Consider the following 23,979-nt stretch of genomic DNA (forward strand, 5'->3'; position numbering starts at 1 on the left):
TCCATTATTTTAGCAGTTAAATCTGTAGCTCTGGTGCTGGTAACTTTGAACATTGACTAAAGTCTAAACATCAGCAGGTGTCTATCGACCAAGACTGACACGTTGGACTAATACTGATGACATGATTTCTTATTGACCTGATACTGGTATGTTAACCGATATATTGTGCATCTCTAACTGAGCACCTCTGGAGGGGCTGGTAGGCCATGTTTTGACCACTCTGCATCCTTGTAAAAACTGGACTTTGAAGGACTTTGGATCATGAGAGAGCACACTTCACCCCCCAGCCTTACTGGTACCTGGCCCATCCTATCTCTCCCAGTGACTGTAGCATGAGGGGAAATCCTGTGAGGGGGGCAGGCAGAGTGAGGGGGGAGCATTTCTGCAAAGGCCCCAGCTGGGGGAAACTTACTACCGAATCTCTCTGGCAAATTTAACTGCAAAATCCATGAACCCTAAATGAGGATTGGCTGCATTCATCTCCCTGCTCCCTTCTTCCCAGCTCACCTTTCCCCTCTCCTGTGTTCCCTCACTTGCTCCCTCTCTCTTTCTCCGGATGATCGACACATTCCTGATGGATTTGCTGGCTTTACCGTGAATGGATTCATTTTACCGCGCGGCTGATGTTCGCTTTGATCTGCAGCAGGAGACGGGAGAATGGAGACATCTGAAAAATGTGGATCTCGTTACAACCCCAAAGAAACAAAAATGGGGAAAATACAGGAGGAAGTGTCTATCAAAAGTAAAGCAGAACAGATTATTGAAATTGAAATAAGGAATATGGCTGTAGGTGGACTTTTTAGGTGTAACCAGAGATGTACAAGGCATATAATTAATAATAAAAGTCATGTTTTCTGCTGTTCCACAGCCTCTCCCCACACATGATTCACCATATTGTGTAAATATTCATCGCATCAGGTCCTAACATTTTTTGCCCAGTTATAACGTGATAGAGTAGTTTCAGCCAATGAAGCTGAATAGAATCAGTTGTAGAATCAGTGAATAGAGATCAGTCGCAGATGTTCGGGGTATGGATTCTGAGATATTAGGGGCATAGATCTTGGGTCTTTTAGAGTTTGGTTCCAGAGCAGGTTGGCACAGATCCAGGGTGTTTTGGATTTCGGTTCCAGAGCAGTTTGGAGCACAGGTCAAGTGCTTTTAGAGTTTCGTTCCAGTGAGGTTTGGAGAACAGAGCGAGGTGTTAGCTTTGTTAGCCACAGTACTTTTGTGGTCTGATAAGGATGTGGGCACTGCCTCTGAAGAGCCAGTTGGGTGTGTGGTGACACCTGCTCTTTCTCTTTCTTCCTCTTCTTGTGTTTTTTCATTCTTCCTTCGGTCCTAAGCCTCAGGCTCCTTCACCCTCGTGCCCCTCTGGCTCCCTCACCTTTGCACCCCTCAGGCTCCCTCATCCTTGTGCCCCTCAGGCTCCCTCACCCTCGTGCCCCTCAGGCTCCCTCACACTTGTGCCCCTCTGGCTCCCTCACCCTCGTGCCCCTCTGGCTCCCTCACACTCGTGCCCCTCTGGCTCCCTCACCCTCGTGCCCCTCAGGCTCCCTCACCCTCGTGCCCCTCTGGCTCCCTCACCCTCGCGCCCCTCTGGCTCCCTCACACTCGCGCCCCTCAGGCTCCCTCACCCTCGCGCCCCTCTGGCTCCCTCACCCTCGCGCCCCTCTGGCTCCCTCACCCTCGCGCCCCTCAGGCTCCCTCACCCTCGCGCCCCTCTGGCTCCCTCACCCTCGCGCCCCTCTGGCTCCCTCACCCTCGCGCCCCTCTGGCTCCCTCACCCTCGCGCCCCTCTGGCTCCCTCACCCTCGCGCCCCTCAGGCTCCCTCACCCTCGCGCCCCTCTGGCTCCCTCACCCTCGCGCCCCTCAGGCTCCCTCACCCTCGCGCCCCTCAGGCTCCGTCACACTCGCGCCCCTCTGGCTCCCTCACCCTCGCGCCCCTCTGGCTCCCTCACCCTCGCGCCCCTCTGGCTCCCTCACACTCGCGCCCCTCTGGCTCCCTCACCCTCGCGCCCCTCTGGCTCCCTCACCCTCGCGCCCCTCTGGCTCCCTCACCTTTGCGCCCCTCAGGCTCCCTCACACTTGTGCCCGCTTGGTTAACGCTAGGTTTGATGGTGTGTCTATATCCCACCAGGCTAGTGTTTGAACAGCTCCCCTATGGAGACTCTCTCCCCACCCCGAGCTCACTGGGGGTCCCCAGTCCTCCAGACCCTTATGTCAGGCCCACTCAACACCTGTAAGCAGCTGGACAGTGAGGAGTGGGGGTGTTTTTTTATCATTCCTTTCCACCTATTGGTATTTATCCGTTTTTATGTAGTCTGCAAGCGTAGATGGCAAAGAGGTGAGAGTTTGGTTGCTTAAGGGTGACATCCTGTTTGTTTCACGTAATATTACCACATTATAAATCCACATTTAGTTCTCTGCCTGGTTTCCATTTTTCTTCCAGCGGGAAATAAAAGTCTCATTAAGTGTCATGCAGGTAATGCTGTTCATTTTCCCTGCCAAGGCAGACAGGAAGTACACGCGTCACACTCGATTTCCTTCTTTATGTTGTCTGGGTTACATCTGGGTGTCAGTCATGTTAAAATGTCACTTTGATGCACCTCGTTTGGCAGGAAAACAGGACGTGCAAACTGGCCAGTTACTTTTCAACCAGAAGCTCGACCATCTGTTTATGCTCACCTGCAATGCTTCCATGAACAAATTAATAATTAACACTTGAATTTAAAGAATGCTTCCATTCCATCCACTTTCCATAACCCCTCATCTGTGATCTGTAATATCATATAACCAAATTAGAGAGAGACACTTTCCTGCTCTGCTCTTGGGTTTTAATTTATTTATATTGTCTGTATATTTCTAAATAACATTTCTAACATGTTAAATGTCCTGTTTGAAGGTTTTCATTTAGGATCAAAGCTGCTGGAATTTCTGCTTTTAGTTTGCAGCGGCTGGAGTCCTCACTGGTCACTTCCAAACAGCCTTTACAGACATTTAAGAGGGTATTAATCACTTCAATCAGTGTTGTTTCTTGAGACGACGGGACAGAAAATCAGTTTCTGCAAATACCTAAGAGGATAGCGGCAGTTGGGAGTGTGCAGGTAACCCCCCAAGGGGTGGGGCTGGTGTGTCTTTGTTCTGATTGGCCGACAGCAAGCTCTTCTGAATGCTTGTTGTGATTCAAAAATTTTGAGTTGGAAGCACGGGATTGGATGGCTGGGTGCCTTTTGCCCACGTCTGAGGGCTGGAATGTCTTACCTGGAGACAGGCTCTGTCCTCAGGTGCCTTCTCCACTGCCCTGCCTGCATGCTTTATGACTAGCAGTCAGCTTCACCTCGTGGGGATGTACTGATGCCAGCTATTTGTAGTGGTTTAAATTCATATTACCATCGCTTTGTTGAAAGCAAAGAAGTTCCACAAAACCATGTATCTTTTGGAGAATTGTTTAAATATAGTCATAAGTTTGTAAATGTTTGGCAGATTTTTTTTCTTTTAAATTATCCTTTTTTTGAGGTGCATGGGGCTTCTGTGGTTGAGGCTCATGTGACAGCTTTGCCATGGGACTGTATCTCCACATTCTTCTGTTAGATAGGTGCTGGCAGGCCATGCTGGGATTCAGTGAGCATGTGGGGTCATTGACAGCCTGCTTGTGCACCTGGGGGGGGGGGGGGGGTGTTTGGGGCTTTGTCCTCTGGCTGGGCTGAACTGAGCAGGATGGGACGGGACACCTGCTAAATATTTCCTTTTCATACTTCTCAGGTGTTGTACAGATACCAAATAAATCCAGGACTTTTTTTGATATTAGGACATGTCAGACCAACAGCATCATTTCAGGTGGCAAGCTGTGCTTATGACTGATTAATTTATCTCCCTGGAGACCTGGAGCTGAAGAGCATGCCTGCTGTCCAGAGTGATCCATGTAGTGGTTCACATTCCGGAGGCTTCGGCCACTTTAGCGGAGCTGGCAGTGCGTGCGTGACGTGCCATTTCCCCGCACCTCTGTCCCCAGACCACCCTGAGGGAGGCTCATGTTCATAAAGGGCTCCCATGTCAGGCCATCTCTCTCTGTTGTTCCTGAGCAGTGGGCTTTGTTATTTGGGGATTAGTCAGGACTTCCCAGCATTGTTGTGCCCTATTTCCTGTCAAGCCCAGTGTCCTAACTCAAGTACAGTGGTAATCATTTAAGTTGGCAGATTAGTAATGGATGACCTTGGTGTCATGGCAGTAGTAGTGAGGGTGAACTTCCTGTCTGGCAGGTTAAATGGGGGGTGGGGGGTTCTGTATAGCTGGATATATAGTGAGGACACCCCCCGAGAGTGACATCGAAACTTCCATGTGTGGTTTGGGTTTTCCATGGAAAGTGTCAACAGGTTCAAGCTGCCTGCTCTGGCAATAAAGTAGGTTATTTACCTGCATCAAAAGTACGTGTGAACCGCGGGGTGCCACAAGTTCTTGCTGACCGATTGATTAGATGATCTAAACAGACCACGGTAATAACTTCTGATGTCCTGATGGTTTTGGAGAACTTCAGGCATTCTGGTATGACAACAACCATGTTCTGCAGAATGCCCAACACATGCGGAAGGAATTCCAGTTAGCAGAGCCTGACATTTTAAGATTTCATTTATTTCTGAGGTGGCTCTTCAGGGCTTGTCCTTTTAGGTGCGCAATTGCGCGTGCACGCCATCACGCGCCTAAAATGGTGAAGAGCTGCGCAAAGAAACGCGCGCCTATCAATAAAAAGAATGAAATTGTACGCGCCTCATAATTTGTCACGTGACCACTCGACGCTCCACGGAATTATTCATGACAACAATGGCGTCGAAAAAAAGCATGGATAGCAAGAGTCATCCGTGTCAGAATGCAACGTTTTTGGGGAGGGGAGGGATATGGTTGTTGTTAAATAATTAATTCATAACGAATTAATTAATTCTAGCCTACCATTTCCACTACCTGACCCGCATGGTCTTTGTTTTACCCATAACCAAACCATAAATAAATAAAGATAAGTTACACACAAATTACCACCTGTCAATCACTTTTTCCGCGGGACTCTGGCATGAATAGGCACAGTGATCTGTGTCGTTATAATGGCGTCGACAAACTTGGTTAATAAAAAAGGTGCAAATTCACCTTTCTGGCAATACTTTGGCTTTAGATCGAAGTATTGACCACGAGATACGTCTGAAGTGGTGTGTAGGATTTGCGGTCAAGTTATCCGCGCAAAAGATGCGCAGACGTTCTGTTCGTTATGGTAAAACCATGAAAAAGGCATATTTGGTGTAGTTTATTTAATCTAATTTAATTACAATTATTTTGATTTTTTTTCCTGCTGTTTCTGTATGCCTCATTTATTAATGTAAACGAACTAGTTCGTGTAATTCGTTTGGAGTTCACTGTAATTTGTATTGTGATCGCTAACAACTTCCTTGTTATTATTTCCTCATAAAAATAATAATAAAATAAGTAAAGATGCTGAAATTGAAAGCATGCATTTAATTTGGCTATATAGTGTGATTAAGTGTGTGTTTTTCGTATTGATGCAAAAAATACTGAATTCTGAATTGCAAATTTTATTCACCAATAAAAAGTGATTCACTTTAAATGGGTTTCTACAAAATATGTTAAAGCATTAAAACTAGGACAAAATTCTCAACTAGGACTACAAAAAACAGAAATATGTACAAATACAAGTACATTTTGACCCATTGCACCAAAGTCCAACCACATTTTAGGCGCACAAAAAAGGTAAAATTGTGCACCTAGCACTTTTAGGGTGCACAAAAAAAATTGTGCACCTAGCACTTTTTAGGTGCACAAATTTGTGTGCGCCTGCATTTTTCAAAGGACAAGCCCTGGCTCTTGGAGTGTGAAATGACTATTATTATTACTGCCGGGACCTCTTTGAGGTATCTGTACTCTGGTGATACTTTGAACTGCAGTGACCAGTGTGGCAACCGCAGCAGAAAAACCCAGTGGGCACCCCGCTTCCACAGCAGGCAGATGTTTCTCAGGAAATTGCAGTGTAGATATTCCCTCAGAGGCAGGAAACGTTCCTCACTGCCAGACTGCAGGCCCCACCTCCATCCAGATATCCCTGTAGCTTTGCTTTCTGTTTTAAGATGAGTTCATGGGAGTCACTTCATGTTACTCAATTACTGCAGAGTGAAAATGGTGTGTTGCCTGTATTTTTAACTTTTAATTGAATTGAAAGTTTATTTGCCATTTTCACAGGTACAGAAGTACAAGTACATTGGAATTCTTAAACAGTTCCCTCGATCAATATTTTAAAACAATAAGCAAAACTATTCTGATATCAGTAAAAAATGATAAAATAGATAATAGAGAAACAAGGTGCTTAATTGATAGATAAAGAAGGTGCTTTCAGTGTCAGAGGTCATTCGGAGGAGGTAACTTAAGAGTCTTGAGTCCAGGTTGGGAATGGTGGTACTGAGGTAATTTCGCTGGTTGGTTGGTTAGTTGGTCGATTGGTTATTGTGAGCTGGTTAGAGTCTTTATAGCTGAGAGATTATGGCGTCTTCCAGTTTGCTGGTGATGATCACCTGTTGTAGACCTGGGTACATTTGAGGAGGTGGTTTGTGTTTCAGATGTTATGACTTCCTCCTAACGTGATATCTGCTGATGTTCTGCCCGCTCTCTGGGCCTCGTGTGGCCCGTGGACCTCGCTGTGTCTTACCGAGCTCCCTTTCCCCTTCTAGATGGGCTGCACCGCGTCATGGCGCTGTGCACACTGCGCGTCACCATCATCACCGACGACATGTTGACCAGCAGCATCACGGTCCGCCTGGAACACATGTCACAGGAGCGCTTCCTGTCGCCGCTGCTGGCACTCTTCACGGAGGGCGTGGCCGCCGTGCTGTCCATCAGCCGCCACGACGTCTTCGTCTTTAACATCCAGAATGACACAGACACCCGTGGCGGCGTGGTCAACGTCACCTTCTCGGCGCTGCGGCCCGGCTCCGGCCCGGCCCGCTACATCCCGTCGGAGGAGCTGCAGGAGCAGGTGTACCTGAACCGTACGCTGCTGCGTCTGGTGTCCGGCCAGGACGTGCTGCCCTTCGACGACAACATCTGCCTGCGCGAGCCGTGCGAGAACTACATGAAGTGCGTGTCGGTGCTGCGCTTCGACAGCTCGGCGCCCTTCATCGCCTCCGACACCGTGCTCTTCCGGCCCATCCACCCCATCAACGGCCTCCGCTGCCGCTGCCCGCACGGCTTCACCGGCACCTACTGCGAGACCGAGATCGACCTGTGCTACTCCGGGCCCTGCCGCAACAACGGGCGCTGCCGCAGCTGCGAGGGTGGCTACACCTGCGAGTGCCTCCAGGACTTCACAGGTGAGGCTCCCCATTGCTGGGACAACGGCAAGATCCTCAACCGCGGCCTAAACAGATACTTCAGCACCGGTGTGAAACACTTACACCTGACTGGCAGATCCTTTAATGCAGGGCTGCCAACTTTGGTCAGCTGGCTGGTGTGAAATTTTCAATCCGAGACACACACATGCACACGCATTTACATGTATGTTACAGTCGTATTACCTTCTAAATAGGCTGTAGGGTTTGCAAATGACTCCAACGCTTTTGATGTAGCTAATTTTAGATTTATAATAGAAAAATAAGATAAGTAAGATTTCTTCTTGCCTGAGAGTCTGAAAGCGTGAGAGTCACGCCAGATATGTGAGAGTTGGCAACCCTGTTTAAAGTACATTTAATGGGAAAATAAGACTGGAGATTCAAAACATGGTACCACAGTGGAAAAAATGTAAAATTCTAATATTGCTAAATAAGCTTTTTGCGCTGAAGGAAAGTCTTTAAAAACATATCTTTCTATCTATGAAGATCAGGAAAAAATGCTTCGTTTTGCAGTGGTGTTGAAAGCATGGTGTTATGTACCTGAGAGCTGGGTGGCTCAGTTTGCATGTTCACTGTGTATCGCTCAGGATCCCGCCATCTACTCTGGTTCCCGTCTGAATCGTCTGCAGGGGGTGTGTGACCTGTGATGGATCGCTGCCCCCCCTGCCTTCTGCCCCGTCCTGCTGCTAATTTGTTCCCCTATTACTCTGTTTAGGATAAGTAGTTGAAAGAAGGATGGATGTCATTTACCTGCTGCCTTCTAATTAGCAAGCATTGCACTTTTCTAATTCACCCAACACTCCATCCATCTGTTTTCCAAATGATCTTCTTCAGTAAACAGTGCCTTATGGTTATCCTGTCCAATTTAACGGGTTGATTAGTAATCGTGTTTTGCTTTGCTGTGAGGAATACTCTTGAATATGAAGCACGGACTCGTAAGTGTGTCGTCTGCACAAAGAAAGGCCTGTCAGATTAAGGCTGGCTGCCGATGGGCCCCATTTTGCCCTTAATGTCCTTTATTGAGGGATCACACAACGGCATGAAGTGTCAGGTTTCTATAACCAAGTAGACAGCGGGGCGCAGATGGACCGTGAGCCCGTCAGGACTCTCCATCTGCGCCTACAAAGCTGCCCATTAGCTTGGAGTCATTACTTGGAGACTCGATGAAATGTTTTTCCACAAAGGCCATTATCTCGCCAGCACTGTGGTCAGTACCAGCCCGCTGATGTCCTGCATCCCATTAGCCTTCACTACCCTGCCAGTGCATCTTCAGAATTCACTGGTGAATGAGGAACCGATATGTGTCTGCCGTCGTCGGAGAATGTGGAAACAGGTTTGGTCAGTGTGTCGCTGGTGTTGATGTTCGCACGCAGTTCACACTCGGTCATCCTGTCGATCAAAGTCAAAGAATGACTTCGCTAGACCTCAACAACCTGTGGAACCTTCCCAAAAGATTTCCAAAAATCTGGGAACTCATTATAATCAGCCTTGAAATATGCATTCATAACCAAGGGACCTAGTTAAACAATTACTGGCATACTTTTTAGTGAAATTTCAGTGAGATGTCAGGGTAAATGTAAGATAGAGTTAACAGAACCAGGATTAGGCTTATGCCCTGAGAGATGGTCACTGTTAGCTTCACAGTGATATCATACACAAAAGGGCTGAATCTGAGTCTGTTCAAAGATGGTGCAGTACAACTGGGTTTTTGATTTGTCCTTTTTGATTTGTTTGTTGATCCTTTGCTCCATAGTTAATTGGTGATATTATGGTTGATAAGATGTGTTAACAGGAATGTGGTCAGACTCTGCCGTGTTGGAAAAATGCAAAGTCATGTGACATCCCCCCCCCCCCCCCAGGCGAGCATTGCGAGGTGGACGCCCGCTCTGGCCGCTGTGTGCCCGGTGTGTGCAAGAACGGCGGCAGGTGTGTCGACCTGCTGGTGGGGGGGTTCATGTGCCAGTGCCCCCCGGGGGAGTACGAGAGGCCGTACTGTGAGATGACCACCCGCAGCTTCCCGGGACAGTCCTTCGTCACCTTCCGGGGCCTGAAGCAGAGGTTCCACTTCACCGTGTCCTTTATGTGAGGTCCCCGCTTTGTCCCCCTGTACCTGGTATCTGTCATGTGACCACCCTTATCTGTCATGTGACAGCCCTTATTTGTCATGTGACCACCCAGTCACCCTGTCATACTTCTGTAGCACAATCATGCTGATCTTTAACGTTTCTCCCCATTTGAATGTGCAAAGTAGCTTCAAAGCATTCTGGAACATTGTAGGTTTTTTATAACTCACATAATTCATATCACTGATTTTTTCTTTTCAACGGCTTTCTCATACTTTTAAAGTGTTACCCCCCTCCCCCTTGAAAGTCAGCTCCTGTCTGGCTAGCATCCTTTCCAGGAAGACACCCCCACATTGTGACTGATGTGACACCATGCGTGCATGCTCGCAGGTTTGCCACGCGCGAGAGGAACGGCCTGCTGCTCTATAACGGGAGATTTAACGAGAAGCACGACTTCATCGCCCTGGAGATCGTGGAAGAGCAGGTGCAGCTGACCTTCTCTGCAGGTGAGGTCCTGTGGGGGTCACCAGAGCAGACGAGAGACAGGAGAGACTCTGTGGGTCGTGATGACTCCTTACATACGTGTTTGCTGCATGTTACCCCATTTGGGGGGCAAACTGGGATTGACCTATTGGACATATGTAAATTATTTCAATGTCAATTTATTTTTTATATAGCGCCTTTCACAACAAGGTCGCCCTAAGGCACTTGATGAGAGTGTGTGGCAAACATGGTTGCCTTGCTGTACTACTGTTTGCTCAGAATGACAGGGAGTTTAGACCTGTTGGGCTCCTGCCTTCGGTAAATATTCCCTAAATCCGCTGCAAATTTTTATCCGTTATCTCCAACAATGTCTCTCTTATTAGTGCTGTGTGATGAAATCTGAGCAGCTGAGCAGGTTAGTGAGCTTGGCTCTGATTTTAGCCCCATTCATCAGCTTGTTATCCTCAAAGACGGTCACCGTTGGCCATGAACCACCAAGCCACAGTGTATATCTCTGTGGGCCTTGTTCATTTGTTGTCTGTCTTTCCCTGACTTTCCCTGAAGGTGTGTTTAGGGGAAGATCTGAGGCTTCATTCCACTCCACTCGTTTCCCATCCGGTTTCAGTCTCTGTTTCTCTACTTTCCAGGAGAGGCTAAGACAGTTGTGACGCCATTCATAGCGGGTGGTGTCAGCGACGGACAGTGGCATTCCATCCAGCTGCACTACTACAACAAGGTAAGCGAGAGCTCCGGGTTAGCCTTAAACAGGCCGCCGTGGTCTGTCACAGTCATGGACCGCGAAGCCGCAGATGTCAGTGCTCCTGCACCTCTGGGAAAAGCACAGCTGCCAACTTTGGTCAACTGGCTGGAGTGAAATTTTCAATTTGAGACGAGTCTGCACACACATGCACACGCATTTACATGTACGTTGGAGTTCTGTTACCTTGTAAATAGTCTGTAGGGTTTGGAAACTACCGTAACGCTTTTCACGTAACTAATTTTAAGGAATAATATAGATTTGCCGTATGATTTCTTGCGTGAGAGTCTGAACGCGTGAAAATATTCTGGTGAGCTACCAAATCTCGATGGTACTTTTCACTGACTGGGGGGGAATACTTGGCAGGGGGGAATGTAAGTTGTATCATAACCATCGAAAAATGTCTTTGTGACTGTTGATCACGATCGATTCAATGGGCATATGTAGGTTAAAGTTAAAGTTACGTGTTTGAGAAATTAGCTGCTCACCAGATACTCAGCCAGTAATGAACATTCCGGAAGCCCCCTGCCACACCCCGGTCCCCAAAATCCACCAAAGGGGAAGGTTAAAGCGCCCATTCCAAGTTATCTGCCCCCCCCCCCCCCCCCCCCCACAGTACCAGCACCTTCTTATCACTGGTACCACCATTGGTTACTGGAAAGCAAAGGGACCATAGTGAGTCTTTACGGTCCCTTTTTCTGTAAGCTGACCTCAGCATTTTCTCGTGGCTCAGCTGTTCCAAATCCACTTATGAGGTCCTTTTCCCCCCGGGGGGACGACAGGAGACTCTGCAGTTTCACCTTCTGTCCTTTGTGAAAGCACTAGTGTCCCCATTTGGACCACTGGGAGAAATTAAACCCCGAACAGACTAAGATGAACGCAGGCGGGTGTGGGTGTGAGCACGGGGGCAGTCATGCATGGTGAACCGCAATCGGCATGCGCCTGTGTTTCCTCTAACAGCTGAGACAAGGGCAGGCTTCTGACTTCCTGCTTAAATGTGATTGGAGAAATCCCCTCGCCTCATGATCCTGTAAGGTGGTCTGACTGATCTAGGGCCAGCCAGTGACACTGAAATCACAGCAAAGGAGAACATGGTGGATAAAAAAAAAATGGATGGACGCATCTATAGCGGGAAAAATTATTTGTAGTCACAGCTCAGCACGCATTGTAGTCATAGTCTAAAGTGAAAAATTGCTATTTTTCATGGTCTGTTAGGGTGTTTACTGCCCCTCCTGACCCACTAAGACCAGGTCTTAGAAATTAGATTTAAGATTAATAAATCAAGAGTCCTGCAGACTGTTCAAGCTGCTGATTTGGGGGGGTGGGCTCTGAGAATGTTGGGGGATGTGGGGAGCAGGCCCCTGTTTGACCCGTGGGTTGGTTTTCAGTTTGGTGAGTGGGGGGGGATCTTCTCTTAATGACCCAGGAGGACGGGGGAGGGAGGGCAGATCACCCACTGTATCACTGTGACTTACTAAGCAGGCTTTCACTCCAGCTTGAGGAAGTCAAGGTGATTACAGTGAAACATTTTAAATTAGCATTTTTCTTATTTTGTCGACAAGTGAAGTAAAGTTTATGTTCAAATCCCGAAACATTTTACTGTGTAAGTTTAGCCTTTGACAGCCGATCAGTTTTTGTTTTTACCATAACAGTTATTTGCCACAACGGAATATTAGAAATATATAAGTGTAGTTCAGGCCGAGTTTTAGCGGTTGTTTCATGTTCCAGTACTTGCATTCTGTTGATTAGCTGTGTTACAACACAGTAGCAGGCTTGTTGAGGTAATGAAATCTCCGTGGCGATGAAAGCAAAAGACATTTCCGGCTCCTCGCTGTCTCAGCCTGACTAAAATGAGCTCTTCATTCGTCACGCTTCTCAATTAGACACTAGATGCGGGGATCAATAGAAAGGATAGATAAGTGCAGCCAGACCCTGGGAGCGCCACTCTTCCTGGGTAATGAGGTGTGTCATGTCTCTCTGTCTCTCTGTGTATATCTATGCTTCTTTGCCAGTGATGGACACTGAGCCAGACCACAGGGCAGGTCCCACATGTCACATGACCTACATGCCACTGTTTCAGACCCAGACATGCTGTGATTCATACTCATGTGCTTTTCCGTAGGAAGAATTCTATCGTTTCCTGTTGGGTTGTTCTTATTATTGTTAGAGCCATAGATAATATTTTTATTTCACATGGCATGTATTATGCACTTAATAATTCCATATTTGTGTGCAGTTATATCTGTTTCTGTCATAAACCAAGACCCCTGTGTTGATAGTTTAGGTATAACCTCGTCTGTAAGACACATTTATGGTTTTGGATGGTAGAAGTTGGATGGAAGGAAGGATTATAGAAACATGGAGTAATACAGCTTTTTGACTGCTAGCGTGGATTGTGAAACCCTTTTTTATTTTAAGAAGATTCTGTTAATGTTACATTTATAGATAGCGATTTTTTTTGCAGAATTTTGCACTCGACAATTGCTTCACTTTCTGGAATGGCATAGATACTGGATCTGTTACCATAACAATTATTATTATTATTATTATTATTATTATTTATTACTGGTCCAAGCGGAGTAGCTGATGGAAGCATATTGTAAATTATTTTTGTTATTGTAAAGTGTGCATTTTACAATAACAAGCAATCTGCCCATGAGTCTTTATCAAGCAAAGAAGTGACACAATTTTAAATCCTCCATGGACACCAAGTGTGTTTACAGTTTTGCCTGCTAATGAGTATTTGTACCTAGAGACTGGTACTTACTGTATTCGTACCTAGAGACTGGTACTTACTGTATTCGTACCTAGAGACTGGTACTTACTGTATTCGTACCTAGAGACTGGTACTTACTGTATTCGTACCTAGAGACTGGTACTTACTGTATTCGTACCTAGAGACTGGTACTTACTGTATTCGTACCTAGAGACTGGTACTTACTGTATTCGTACCTAGAGACTGGTACTTACTGTATTTGTACCTAGAGACTGGTACTTACTGTATTCGTACCTAGAGACTGGTACTTACTGTATTCGTACCTAGAGACTGGTACTTACTGTATTTGTACCTAGAGACTGGTACTTACTGTATTCGTACCTAGAGACTGGTACTTACTGTATTCGTACCTAGAGACTGGTACTTACTGTATTCGTACCTAGAGACTGGTACTTACTGTATTCGTACCTAGAGACTGGCTAGCAGCAGACGATCAATGGTCAAGTGGTTCTGTAGAATACAGTCTGATCGGCAATACAGTTTTATATATGCCCCATGAAAGCATCTACTCTGTCATCCATCCGTCTTCCATGGGATTTATCCAATATGGTGGCATGGGGCCCCAGAAAGAAGTTATATTTATATAATATAATCAATAAGAACATGGGTGGTGTGAAGAGTATTGGCTTTGGAAATAGACCTGCAGGTTGTCCCAGCATCTCCATAGAGCAGCTTTTCAGAGGTACTGTAGCTGTGAAATATCTATCTGTAATAAGAGGGTAGACATTAAAGTTACACTGAATAAGAGTGACGGCGTTTTAGGGCTAAACATATGCACCTTGCTGAATAGTCGACGTGCCTATGCCTCACGGAAGAGGGGGCGTGACCTCAGTGATGTTGCCGCCCACAAGCTCACGCTTGCCTGCCATCTCTGAGGTATTGATGAACCTTCCTCTTCCTCAGACTGTCACCTCCAGAGAGAGGTCAGGGCACTTAAACAGATCCATCCCGGACCCTCACACTAAAGGATTATCAGTACAGGTGTATCACTTACTGTAACTGTTCTGTCACTGGCAGCGGTCCCACCGTTTCCAGTTTGCTTTATCTCTGTATGCTTTAGCCTGTGGCCATTGGAGGTGCCTTCGTTTTCCGTACAGCTGCAGACCTCATAGTGCTGTTTATTTTGACATCATTATAATTTTTCTGCTGCAAAAGGATATAAATAACCTGAAGGCAGACTGATTTGAGAGGCTTGTTTTATGGTATTTATTTAACGTGATTTTAGGGAGATCTTGTGGACAGTATCCATGTTGCTTTCATTCACCCTCATTCCCACGCATGTGCAGACTGTTGTGGCTCCACCCCGGTACGAGGGGAACCTCTCCCAGTTTAGACTGTGAAGTGCAGAGGGCTGCTTCCGGATGGTCCGGCTCCCCCGCACGTCGGCCCGGAATGGGGTTTCTAACGCAGGCTTTCTCTCTGTAACCCCCCCAGGACAGCCTGCACTTCCCGGACTCCACTGGGGCGTTAGGGGTCTCCCTTTATACAGCCTGGCTGGAGCTGAAACATAAGGAGGTAATGTGGGCCAGCCTGGCTCTCCGGTGGTGTTGCCTCTGGTTCTGATCTCCAGAACCTTCTTGGTTTGGGGTCCCCTCTTTCACATCTGGACCGTTAAGGCCTCGTTGACCCGGCCCAGCCCAGCTTGGCTCTTGACCCGTACACAGATACAGGCTAGTCAGTGCACACGTATGAATTTTTGCATATAAATAAAGGGAATTATTAGCTAAATCTACAGTGAAGTGCTGCTGTCAGGACCAGCATGCACTGCGTAGTGCTCAGTAATTTTTCAGTAACGATGACGTTGCAGGCTTTATGGTATCAGGTGACAGATATTGATTGATGACTGGCATTAATTAGACTCAGACTTTGTCACGACTTGTTAGCAGAATTCAGTGTTATGGTCGTGAAAGTGAAGGGAGACACAGCCAAAGGGGAGATCGAGTTTCCCTGGGATATAAAAAAAAAAAATCATTTTAAAATGATTTTGACTAATTTTGAGCTGCAGTGTGTTGAGTCTTTATAATTAAAGTACTGCAGAGAGAGATTTCCATGGAATGTTACTCCAGCTACTCAAGCTGAACCATAAGAAGGGTATCGACTTCCCTGTGGTTATGGGCAGCAGCAGGTTGCATAAAACCCACCTAGAATTATCATATTTTGCTGGTTCCTCCCTCTCCCACGGTCCTGGATCTGCTTTACGGGGGTTGGGGGGCACCTCTTACTCTTCTGTATTTTAGGGACTTGAAAGCGTGTGTCACTCAGCAGGTCTGGACGCTGTACTTGTGACCGGAAGGTCGTCGGTTCAGATCCTGTGGTGATTTGCTTCACCATTGGGTCCCTGAGTAAGACCCAACTTCAGTTGCTCCAGGGACTGCTGGCCCTGCTATTCAGCTGTATGCTGCTTTGAATAAAAGCATCTGCTAAATAAGTGAGATGTAAGGGCGAGAGACACATCAGCACTGGCTGCTGGACTCGCCCGTCAACGTCACTGGCACTGTCTGGGTGCCTCCTGGGCATTGTAGCGTTTACCTGGGCACTAGGCCTCAGCTCGTATCCCAGACCTCGCATCGCTCCCCATGCATTACCTCTAACCCTACAGGTATTTCACCTTTTCTATTGTAGCCATAAAACCTGGCATTTACACTTCATAACCTCGCTTGTAAGCCTTTGTAAACAACGCGGAGAGCTGCATGGTGTTTGTTAATTAAACTGGGTTCATTTCCCATAATTTTAGCCCAGAGGTGCTCTTCTTAATCGCCTAATACCTGATTAATCTCGTAATTTTCCCTGCTCTGCGCTGACTTGCCTCTATGTAACCTTTAGAAGACACACCACACTTGACACCACTCATAATTTGGACTCAGGCAGTACTTACGCTGGCTTGGTTAAAAGCCAGGCCCATCCTTAAGCTCCTCTTACCACACGAACCACGCTGCTTCATCTTCTATCCTGGCATTTGACAGACATTTCTATCAGTAGCTGCAAGTCATTTTTGCTGACATCTCATTTTTATCTAGACATTTCATCTGTCCCTGGCAGTGAACTGTTTATCATTAAGATCAGTCCTGATTAACATCAAGACTGGGCTTTTTGCATAAATAGTCTTTGCTGAGAGTAGGATTCAGCAGTGGCTGTAGTCTGTTCGTTTGGTAGTGAGCACCCTAACCCTAACCCTAACCCCCACCCCCAGCACTGCTCGGAGGATGCAGTGGCTCCAGATACAAGTGAACCATTAAATTAAACGGTGGTTGGGGGGAAAGGCAGAGATCTTCTCTTCTGGTGGATCTACAACAGCAGCACTGCAGTTTATAGACCAACACAAAATTCTTTTAACACATTTTCTCATTGGTTTGCCATCAGCTAGTAATTACTGTAGTCATACCAGCTTAACAGTGTTAGAAGCAGCGTCTGTGTTAACATGAGGTGCTCAGTATCTAATAAAGTCCTGGCTAACCGTCTGAGATTTCCTTCTTCTGAGTAATCGTGGATGGTCAACTCCATCTGAATTTCCAGCAGTAGCTTCTTCTAAAATAAGAATGTTTTTCTCCTCCAGTGAGGAGGCGAGAGTTCTGGTGTTTTGTGGATTAATACATTTTGACAGATGCCTCATTTGCAAACCATTCAGCCTTACAGAGACTAAACACAGTAACGATGCTGTCATTGAAATTGAGAAGTGGGGTATTTTCTCTTCCTTTAGTGTGGATTTTGTAGTTACTGTGAGTTTCCACACTCTTTTCCTCCAGTGTAGTTGAAATACAATGTTTTGTCACAAAACAGAGCCAAAGAGACCTGGTTTTGGGCATAACTCAGTTTTTATAAATAATGCAGATACAGTGTTTTGCATTTGAAAGGCAACATTTATAAAACCATTCATGAAAAATTACAATGTTTGGTTCAATACCTCATAAACAAACTATCAGATAGGTCTGTTTTCCAGCAAACTTCTCTCCTTTTATGTTAATTTCAGTTCAATGTTGGATTTCAGACCTCAGCCGCCTTTATCAGCCCCTGGAAGGTTCCGGAGTGGCACTTAGGAGAATCCAGCTGGACGGGTCACATTAAGCACATTGGACGGCATTCCAGAGCCTTAAAGCCTAATGATGCTGAAGCCATTTGGAATAAATAGTTAAAGACCAGATCCACATACCTCATTAAACATAATTTTTATATTGTGTGTTTGCATTGTCTGGATTTCACAGGGGGAAGCAAATAAGCCCTGGTGAATTTAAGGTTATCTAGCCAATCCTGTCATCTAGTGGACCTGATTCTATAAAAAGAGAGACTTCCTCAGTTATTATTAGAGTCATCCATCTGGTTTTTATAGAAAGATTTGACAAATTCGGCTTGGTAATGAATCCCACATTCCTGAGCTTTTGTTGGGATGAAAGCAGGGAGAATTCAAGTCCATAATAGAATTGAAACACTTTACAGGGAAACAATTTACATTACAGGAACCTTCATAAAGCATACATAATGCATTCATAGAACACTCTATGCACCTTCATAATACATATAACATTTAGAAGCAGCATGTAAGTATACCGTAACATCCTAAAATACCCTGATAACTTCAATATACATTAATAACAAGCATTATATGATTGTAGACTTATAATGTTTGTTATTACTTGTATATTACAATTGCCATGTCTTGTTCATTGAAAGTGTTATGAATACAGTCCTGATGTGCTGATTCATAGTTACATGCTGCTTATTAATGTTCTAGGAATGCATTATGAATGCATTATGAATGCATTATGAAGGTACACTGAATGTAAATTGTTACCCTTTATTGATCCCCTCGCAGAACTCCCTCTTCACCTACCCAACCGTTTTTGAGACATGCACACACACACACAGTCACACACACACACACACACAGTCACACAGTCACACACACACACACCCCTGGAGCTTGGGGTTAACGGCACAGAGTGTTAGTCCACTCATCCACACAGTGCCCCCTAGTGCAGAGCCTCTGAGAGTGGCTGCAACATTCTCCACAACTGTTGTGCGCTCGATAGTGCTCTTTAAATCCACAAGTCACTCTCACTTTAGTTGCTCAGCAGTACCAGAGCTTTCTGTCAGTGATTTATTAGCTCTGATTTTTCTAAGGCAGTTTTATCTTCAGTGATCTCAGTTTTTTCAATATAATTTACTGTGTGTGTTCATGTGGTTTCTGGAAGTTTCTCATTGTCTTGGATGAGCTGATATCTGATTGTCACGCAATGAGTGTTTTGTTCGCTTGTTTTGTGTCTGTCTGTCAGCGTGACTGATCCCCCGAGCCTCAGGCTGCTGGCGTTAGCAGTGAAGGCCGCTCGCATGGGGTGGTCCCAGTGAGGTCTACAAGCAGCGTCCCTGATTGTCAGAAAGGTCACGAGCTGCCCAGTCCTCCCCATTTATATGTTGGGGAGGGGTGTAACCCTGGCCTGTAATGTTTAAGCACCGCAAGTTTCAATTTGATGCTTAATTTAAAAGGAGCCACTTGCAGAAGACTAACACAAGGAAACCCCAAAGACCGTGATTCGAAGGTGGTCGGTTCAAATCCCAGAGTTGGTACAGTGATTTCACTCGCTTGAGCAAGGCCCTTATTTGCTAATGGCACGGTCTGACCCTGCTTCCGCTTTGGATACAAGCATCTGATGAGTAAAAAAATACTTGTAGCAGTTCATGTTAAAACTGAATGTGTCGTCCCACAGCTTGTTACATGCCAACTCTCTCCCTTTCCCTGCTGACAGCAGTGAGATTACTGGGACAGTTTAACATTTTTATTCAGTGACTCTAAGTACCTATAATGACTTCTGGCAGCCCCTGTAATATGGCCTACAGGAAAGTCCCGGGCTTCGTCAGTCATCATCCTGCACCGTCACACTCCCACAGGAAACTGACTGAACGTGTTCACACCCAGAACAAGAAGAAAACAGGGGCAGCGTTGGGCTGGGCGTGTGGTGCTGCTGTGACATGACCCAAAGCCGCAATCCATCTGCCCTTAAGGCTGACAGAACTGAACCCGGCCGACCCGCTTTACTGTCCAATTAGGCACGTGTTTGGGTGTTTCCCGTGTGATAAAGATTAACAGGAAGTCCCACCCAATTGGCTAAACATCAGCCGCTCAGTGAATGTTAACAGCTGCCCTGGGGCATGTTTGAGGTCAGGCGTGAAAAGGCCGGTGTTTCTGCTAACAAAGGACGTCCTGAAGGCTGGCTACACCAGCCTGGTGATCTGTTGTATCCCTCATTGTTCTTGTGGGTGAGAGGTGTCCTCCTTATCTTCACTTGTAGGCTTTTGTAAACGACACCGCAAGGAAACCTTCCTGAAAGACCCGACAAGCTCATGTTACTTTGAAATACTCCATCTATGATTTTTTTAAAAACTCTTCTGGGAGGTGGTAATTCACCTTGAACAAAGACCTCATAAGAAGGTCCCTTCTGAAGCAGCAAGATTGATCTATATTTCACACAAGCTATTGGTTTAGACACTTAACAGCACATTACTAGACTTGCCTCTCTATGACCCACTCAGGTGAAGCTGTTTTCCCTGCATAGTTTTGTAAAGGCCAAGCCTTAAATATTCATGTAGTTATGGGCTATTGTAGGATAGAATGGATACTTCAAGCCAGCTAGTTTCTTGTGTCTGCATTCTGCTCTGATCTTCTGCAATTGAAGTTGACACAGTGGTGACAGGATGGCTTTGATGCTCATTTATGCTTCATGTCATGTGTGCATGTTTCATGTCATGGTGACATCGTGGTCACGTTGTGGTCATGTTAATTGTGGTCATGTCGTGGTCACATTGTGGTCATGTCGTAGTCACATTGTGGTCATGTCGTGGTCACATTGTGGTCATGTCAATTGTGGTCATGTTGTGGTCACATTGTGGTCATGTCAATTGTGGTCTTTCCGTGGTCACATTGTGGTCATTTTGTGGCCTAATTGTGGTCATGTCGTGGTCACATTGTGGGTGAACGCCTCAGACTGCAGTCACATCATGATCAGATTTCCATTACATCCCAGCCCAACATCGGACGCCTGGGAGTCCCTCACGGACCCTCGGGAGAGAAGGTGGCGGTGGTCGCCGTGGATGACTGTGACATCGCCATGGCAGTGCGTTTCGGCAGCCAGCTAGGGAATTACTCCTGCGCCGCCCAGGGGACCCAGACAGGACCAAAGAAGTGAGCTGGCATCCGCTGTTTGCTACCCTTCACGCCGTCCAAACCACACCACACTGCCGAGGTCATGTGACCTGGATGCTACGCCCTGGTCAATGGCGTTTTTGTTCTTGTATTGTGTCGGTAGATGAAGGGAAACGTTTCTGGTGGGTTCTGCTAAATTATAGATGATTACTACCCGATATTAAACCCACCGTTCTCTCTGCCCATCTCCCCAGACAAGATCCTTGTTTATCGCCCTCCTTAAAGGCCATAAACTGGAATTACTGTCTGAGTGTCATGTTTCCAAAGTTCATTCTTCTGATATCACTGTCTGCGAGCAGGAACACTGACCCATAGGCAGAACAATCGAACATATAAGCTTTGGAAAAAGAACTCAAATCACCATGGATACCAATAGGGACATATACAGGGCAGGGCCACAGCTGAAAGCTGATTGGCCCCAGAGTGCCTCTTACCCTGTCACTTGGCTAATGATAAGGTCAGCCCCTCTATATGAATTATGGCCCCACTTATGCCCCCCACCTTAAAAAAGCCTAGAATCAGTCTTCAGTATGAAAAAAACAGGGCCCTCAAACCTTAAAAGCAAGAACCTGTTTTTTTTAGTTCCTGGAACTGAATTTCTTTGTAGCCCCAAAAAGGCAGTCAGGTGACCTTTTTTAAACTGCAGCAACAGTTTCGCTGTTCCAGCCTGGGCCATGATGTGTTGGGATATTGTTAAGTCATATGATTTCAGAAAAAGGTGATTATTTTATAAGACTGACCATTGCTATGGCATCTGAAATTAGACTTCTGATGCAGTGACGTTTTACCTGGTTGGCCACAGCAATAAGGTCTAAGCCCTGTACGAAGGCCATCGCTGGGCAGGTGACAGACGGTTCCGTCATCCCAGGTCCCTGGATCTGACTGGGCCGCTTCTCCTGGGTGGCGTGCCAAACCTGCCCGAGGACTTCCCCGTGCGGAACCTGGACTTCGTGGGCTGCATGAGGAACCTGACGATCGATAGCAAGCCTATGGACATGACCAGCTTCATAGCCAACAACGGAACCACCGCAGGTCCAGCCCGGCCCGACCCGGTCTTACATCGGCCCTTTCGCGTTTCACTAGAACTCAGTAGATCCTGTAATAATTGATTTGAACTTTTACCTTACAGGTAATATTTGCACTGTCAGTACAATTCACTTTAAATGTTGCATGTACAAATATTCTTATTTTAGTATTTATGTAATTTATTTGGTCAGAATATTTTGTCCTATTTATCCATTTAAACAGTTTAAAGGAGCCCTTAAGATGCAGAGTCTCCCTTTTACAAATGAGCACCCTTCTGACGGCACTGCTCATCAAAGCCGCTTCTGAAAGCTGTTGTCACGGTGACCGCCTGTTTGTCAGGAAGTGCCTGACATCACCCAATCCCGCTTTAGGCTGTGCCGCGAAGAGGGACTTCTGCAGCACATCTGTGTGCCAGAACGGGGGCACATGCGTGAACAGGTGGAACACATATTACTGTAACTGCCCACTGGGCTACGGAGGCAAGAACTGTGAGCAAGGTGAGGCATACTCCGGCCAGCAGAGGGCGCTCTTTTGGTATTTTGGGGAATTTTGACTACTCCACTGGATACATCACCTACAAAACCCACCCCATGCTCACAACATCCACCGTATCTAGATACCCATGTTGTGTTATTCCCTTGACTAAAATTTCTTCCAATAATTCAAACAAAAAGGTCAGTCTTAAGCATTTATACTGGAACCTAAGGTGACTGTGCTAGTATGGCTTAGGGTGCAGAGGAAGAGCTACTGGATTCCCCGTGAAGGTCGTACCTCCATGGCCAGCATGAGCAGCAGCAGCTTAATGCTCCTGGTCCAGCAAAACTCTAAATGAGGCTTATTGCCTAAGCTGATGCAGAGGATGGAGATCATGCCCACAGCTTTTGGCACAATGTTGCAGCACAGGAGTAATGGGTGTCCGTCCAAGCGACTTTGTCATGTGACCTGTGACAATTCGATTATTGGGTCTGACGTGACATTGGTATGGCTTTCATCTTCCTGCTCATCCTGCCCCCAGCCATGCCGTCCCCCCGGCACTTCGACGGACATGCCCTGGTGTCGTGGTTCGACCCGGACATCACCATCACAGTCCCCTGGTACATGGGCCTGATGTTCCGGACCCGGCAGAGCCACGGGATGCTGATGCAGGCTAATGCCGGAGCCTCTTCCAGAGTCAATCTTCTGGTGAGTGAGAGTCACCGGTGCGGTGGTGCCGTGTGACAGGGCACGGATGGGGAGCCAGTGCGGCAGGGATGGGGAGCCAGTGCGGCTGAGCTGGGGAGCCAGTGCAACAGGGATGGGGAGCCAGTGCGGCAGGGATGGGGAGCCAGTGTGACAGGGATGGGGAGCCAGTGCGGCAGGGATGGGGAGCCAGTGCGGCTGAGCTGGGGAGCCAGTGCAACAGGGATGGGGAGCCAGTGCGACAGGGATGGGTGGCCAGTGCGACAAGGATGGGGAGCCAGTGCGGCAGGGATGGGGAGCCAGTGCGGCAGGGATGGGGAGCCAGTGCGGCTGAGCTGGGGAGCCAGTGCGACAGGGATGGGGAGCCAGTGCGGCAGGGATGGGGAGCCAGTGTGACAGGGATGGGGAGCCAGTGCGGCAGGGATGGGTGGTCAGTGCGACAGGGATGGGGAGCCAGTGCGGCAGGGATGGGCTGCTCCTCAGAGATCACGGTGCGTTCTACCCAGTGGCCTCTCTCTGCTCAGGTCAGTGCCCAGCACCTCCTGTTCGAGGTGTTCCTGGGGGAGCTCCAACTGGCCGCCCTCGAGCTCCCAGGGGTGCAGGTGGATGACGGCCAGTGGCATCACATCCTTGTGGAGCTGAAGAGCACCAAGGATGGGAAGGACATTCAGTACAAGGCCATGGTGTCACTGGACTACGGAATGTTCCAGGTAGAAACACATTGAATGTGAGGTGCTGGTTTTACTGGAGAGATGGATGTTTCACCTAATATCATGCACACCTTTGGAGAACTTTGGAATACAGTCATTGGATGATATTACAAAGTAGTGTTTGCCAACCTGGTCCTCAAGAACCGGCAGACAGTCCATGTTTACCGGTAGCTGGGAGGGAGCAAAAACGTGGACCGTCTGTGGGTGGCTGAGGACCGGGTGGGGAAACACTGTTATACAGAATTTTAATATTCTAATGTTTCCATGATATAGAACAGTATTCTGAGCTTTATTTTCACTAAAGAAGAAGAAATTGACAAAGTAACAAAATATGCCCGTTAGTTCAGTAATTTACAGAGAAAGTAAATGATCAGCTGCTGTGGTTAGCTTAGAGGTTTAGTGTCAGTGTCTGA

The 23,979-nt window shown here is 46.9% G+C and overlaps 1 protein-coding gene across 4 annotated transcripts in view; it reads left to right on the forward strand.

Annotated features, from left to right (window-relative positions):
• The window catches only part of LOC111837797 (cadherin EGF LAG seven-pass G-type receptor 1-like), a 56,590-nt gene that overhangs the window by 15,643 nt on the left and 16,968 nt on the right, over positions 1–23,979 (forward strand). For 3 of the 4 annotated variants that reach the window (XM_072709948.1, XM_072709950.1, XM_072709947.1), the window contains exons 2-11: positions 6,724–7,362; positions 9,240–9,462; positions 9,834–9,949; positions 10,574–10,662; positions 14,894–14,974; positions 20,473–20,630; positions 21,520–21,683; positions 22,049–22,174; positions 22,693–22,859; positions 23,381–23,566. In XM_072709948.1, coding sequence (XP_072566049.1) covers positions 6,724–7,362; positions 9,240–9,462; positions 9,834–9,949; positions 10,574–10,662; positions 14,894–14,974; positions 20,473–20,630; positions 21,520–21,683; positions 22,049–22,174; positions 22,693–22,859; positions 23,381–23,566 — 1,949 coding nt within the window. The remainder of the gene's footprint in view (positions 1–6,723; positions 7,363–9,239; positions 9,463–9,833; positions 9,950–10,573; positions 10,663–14,893; positions 14,975–20,472; positions 20,631–21,519; positions 21,684–22,048; positions 22,175–22,692; positions 22,860–23,380; positions 23,567–23,979) is intronic. The other variant, XM_072709949.1, reaches the window with a different exon arrangement.

This window comes from Paramormyrops kingsleyae, chromosome 3 (genome assembly GCF_048594095.1).
Source record: "Paramormyrops kingsleyae isolate MSU_618 chromosome 3, PKINGS_0.4, whole genome shotgun sequence".
In the NCBI taxonomy this organism is placed as follows: domain Eukaryota; kingdom Metazoa; phylum Chordata; class Actinopteri; order Osteoglossiformes; family Mormyridae; genus Paramormyrops; species Paramormyrops kingsleyae.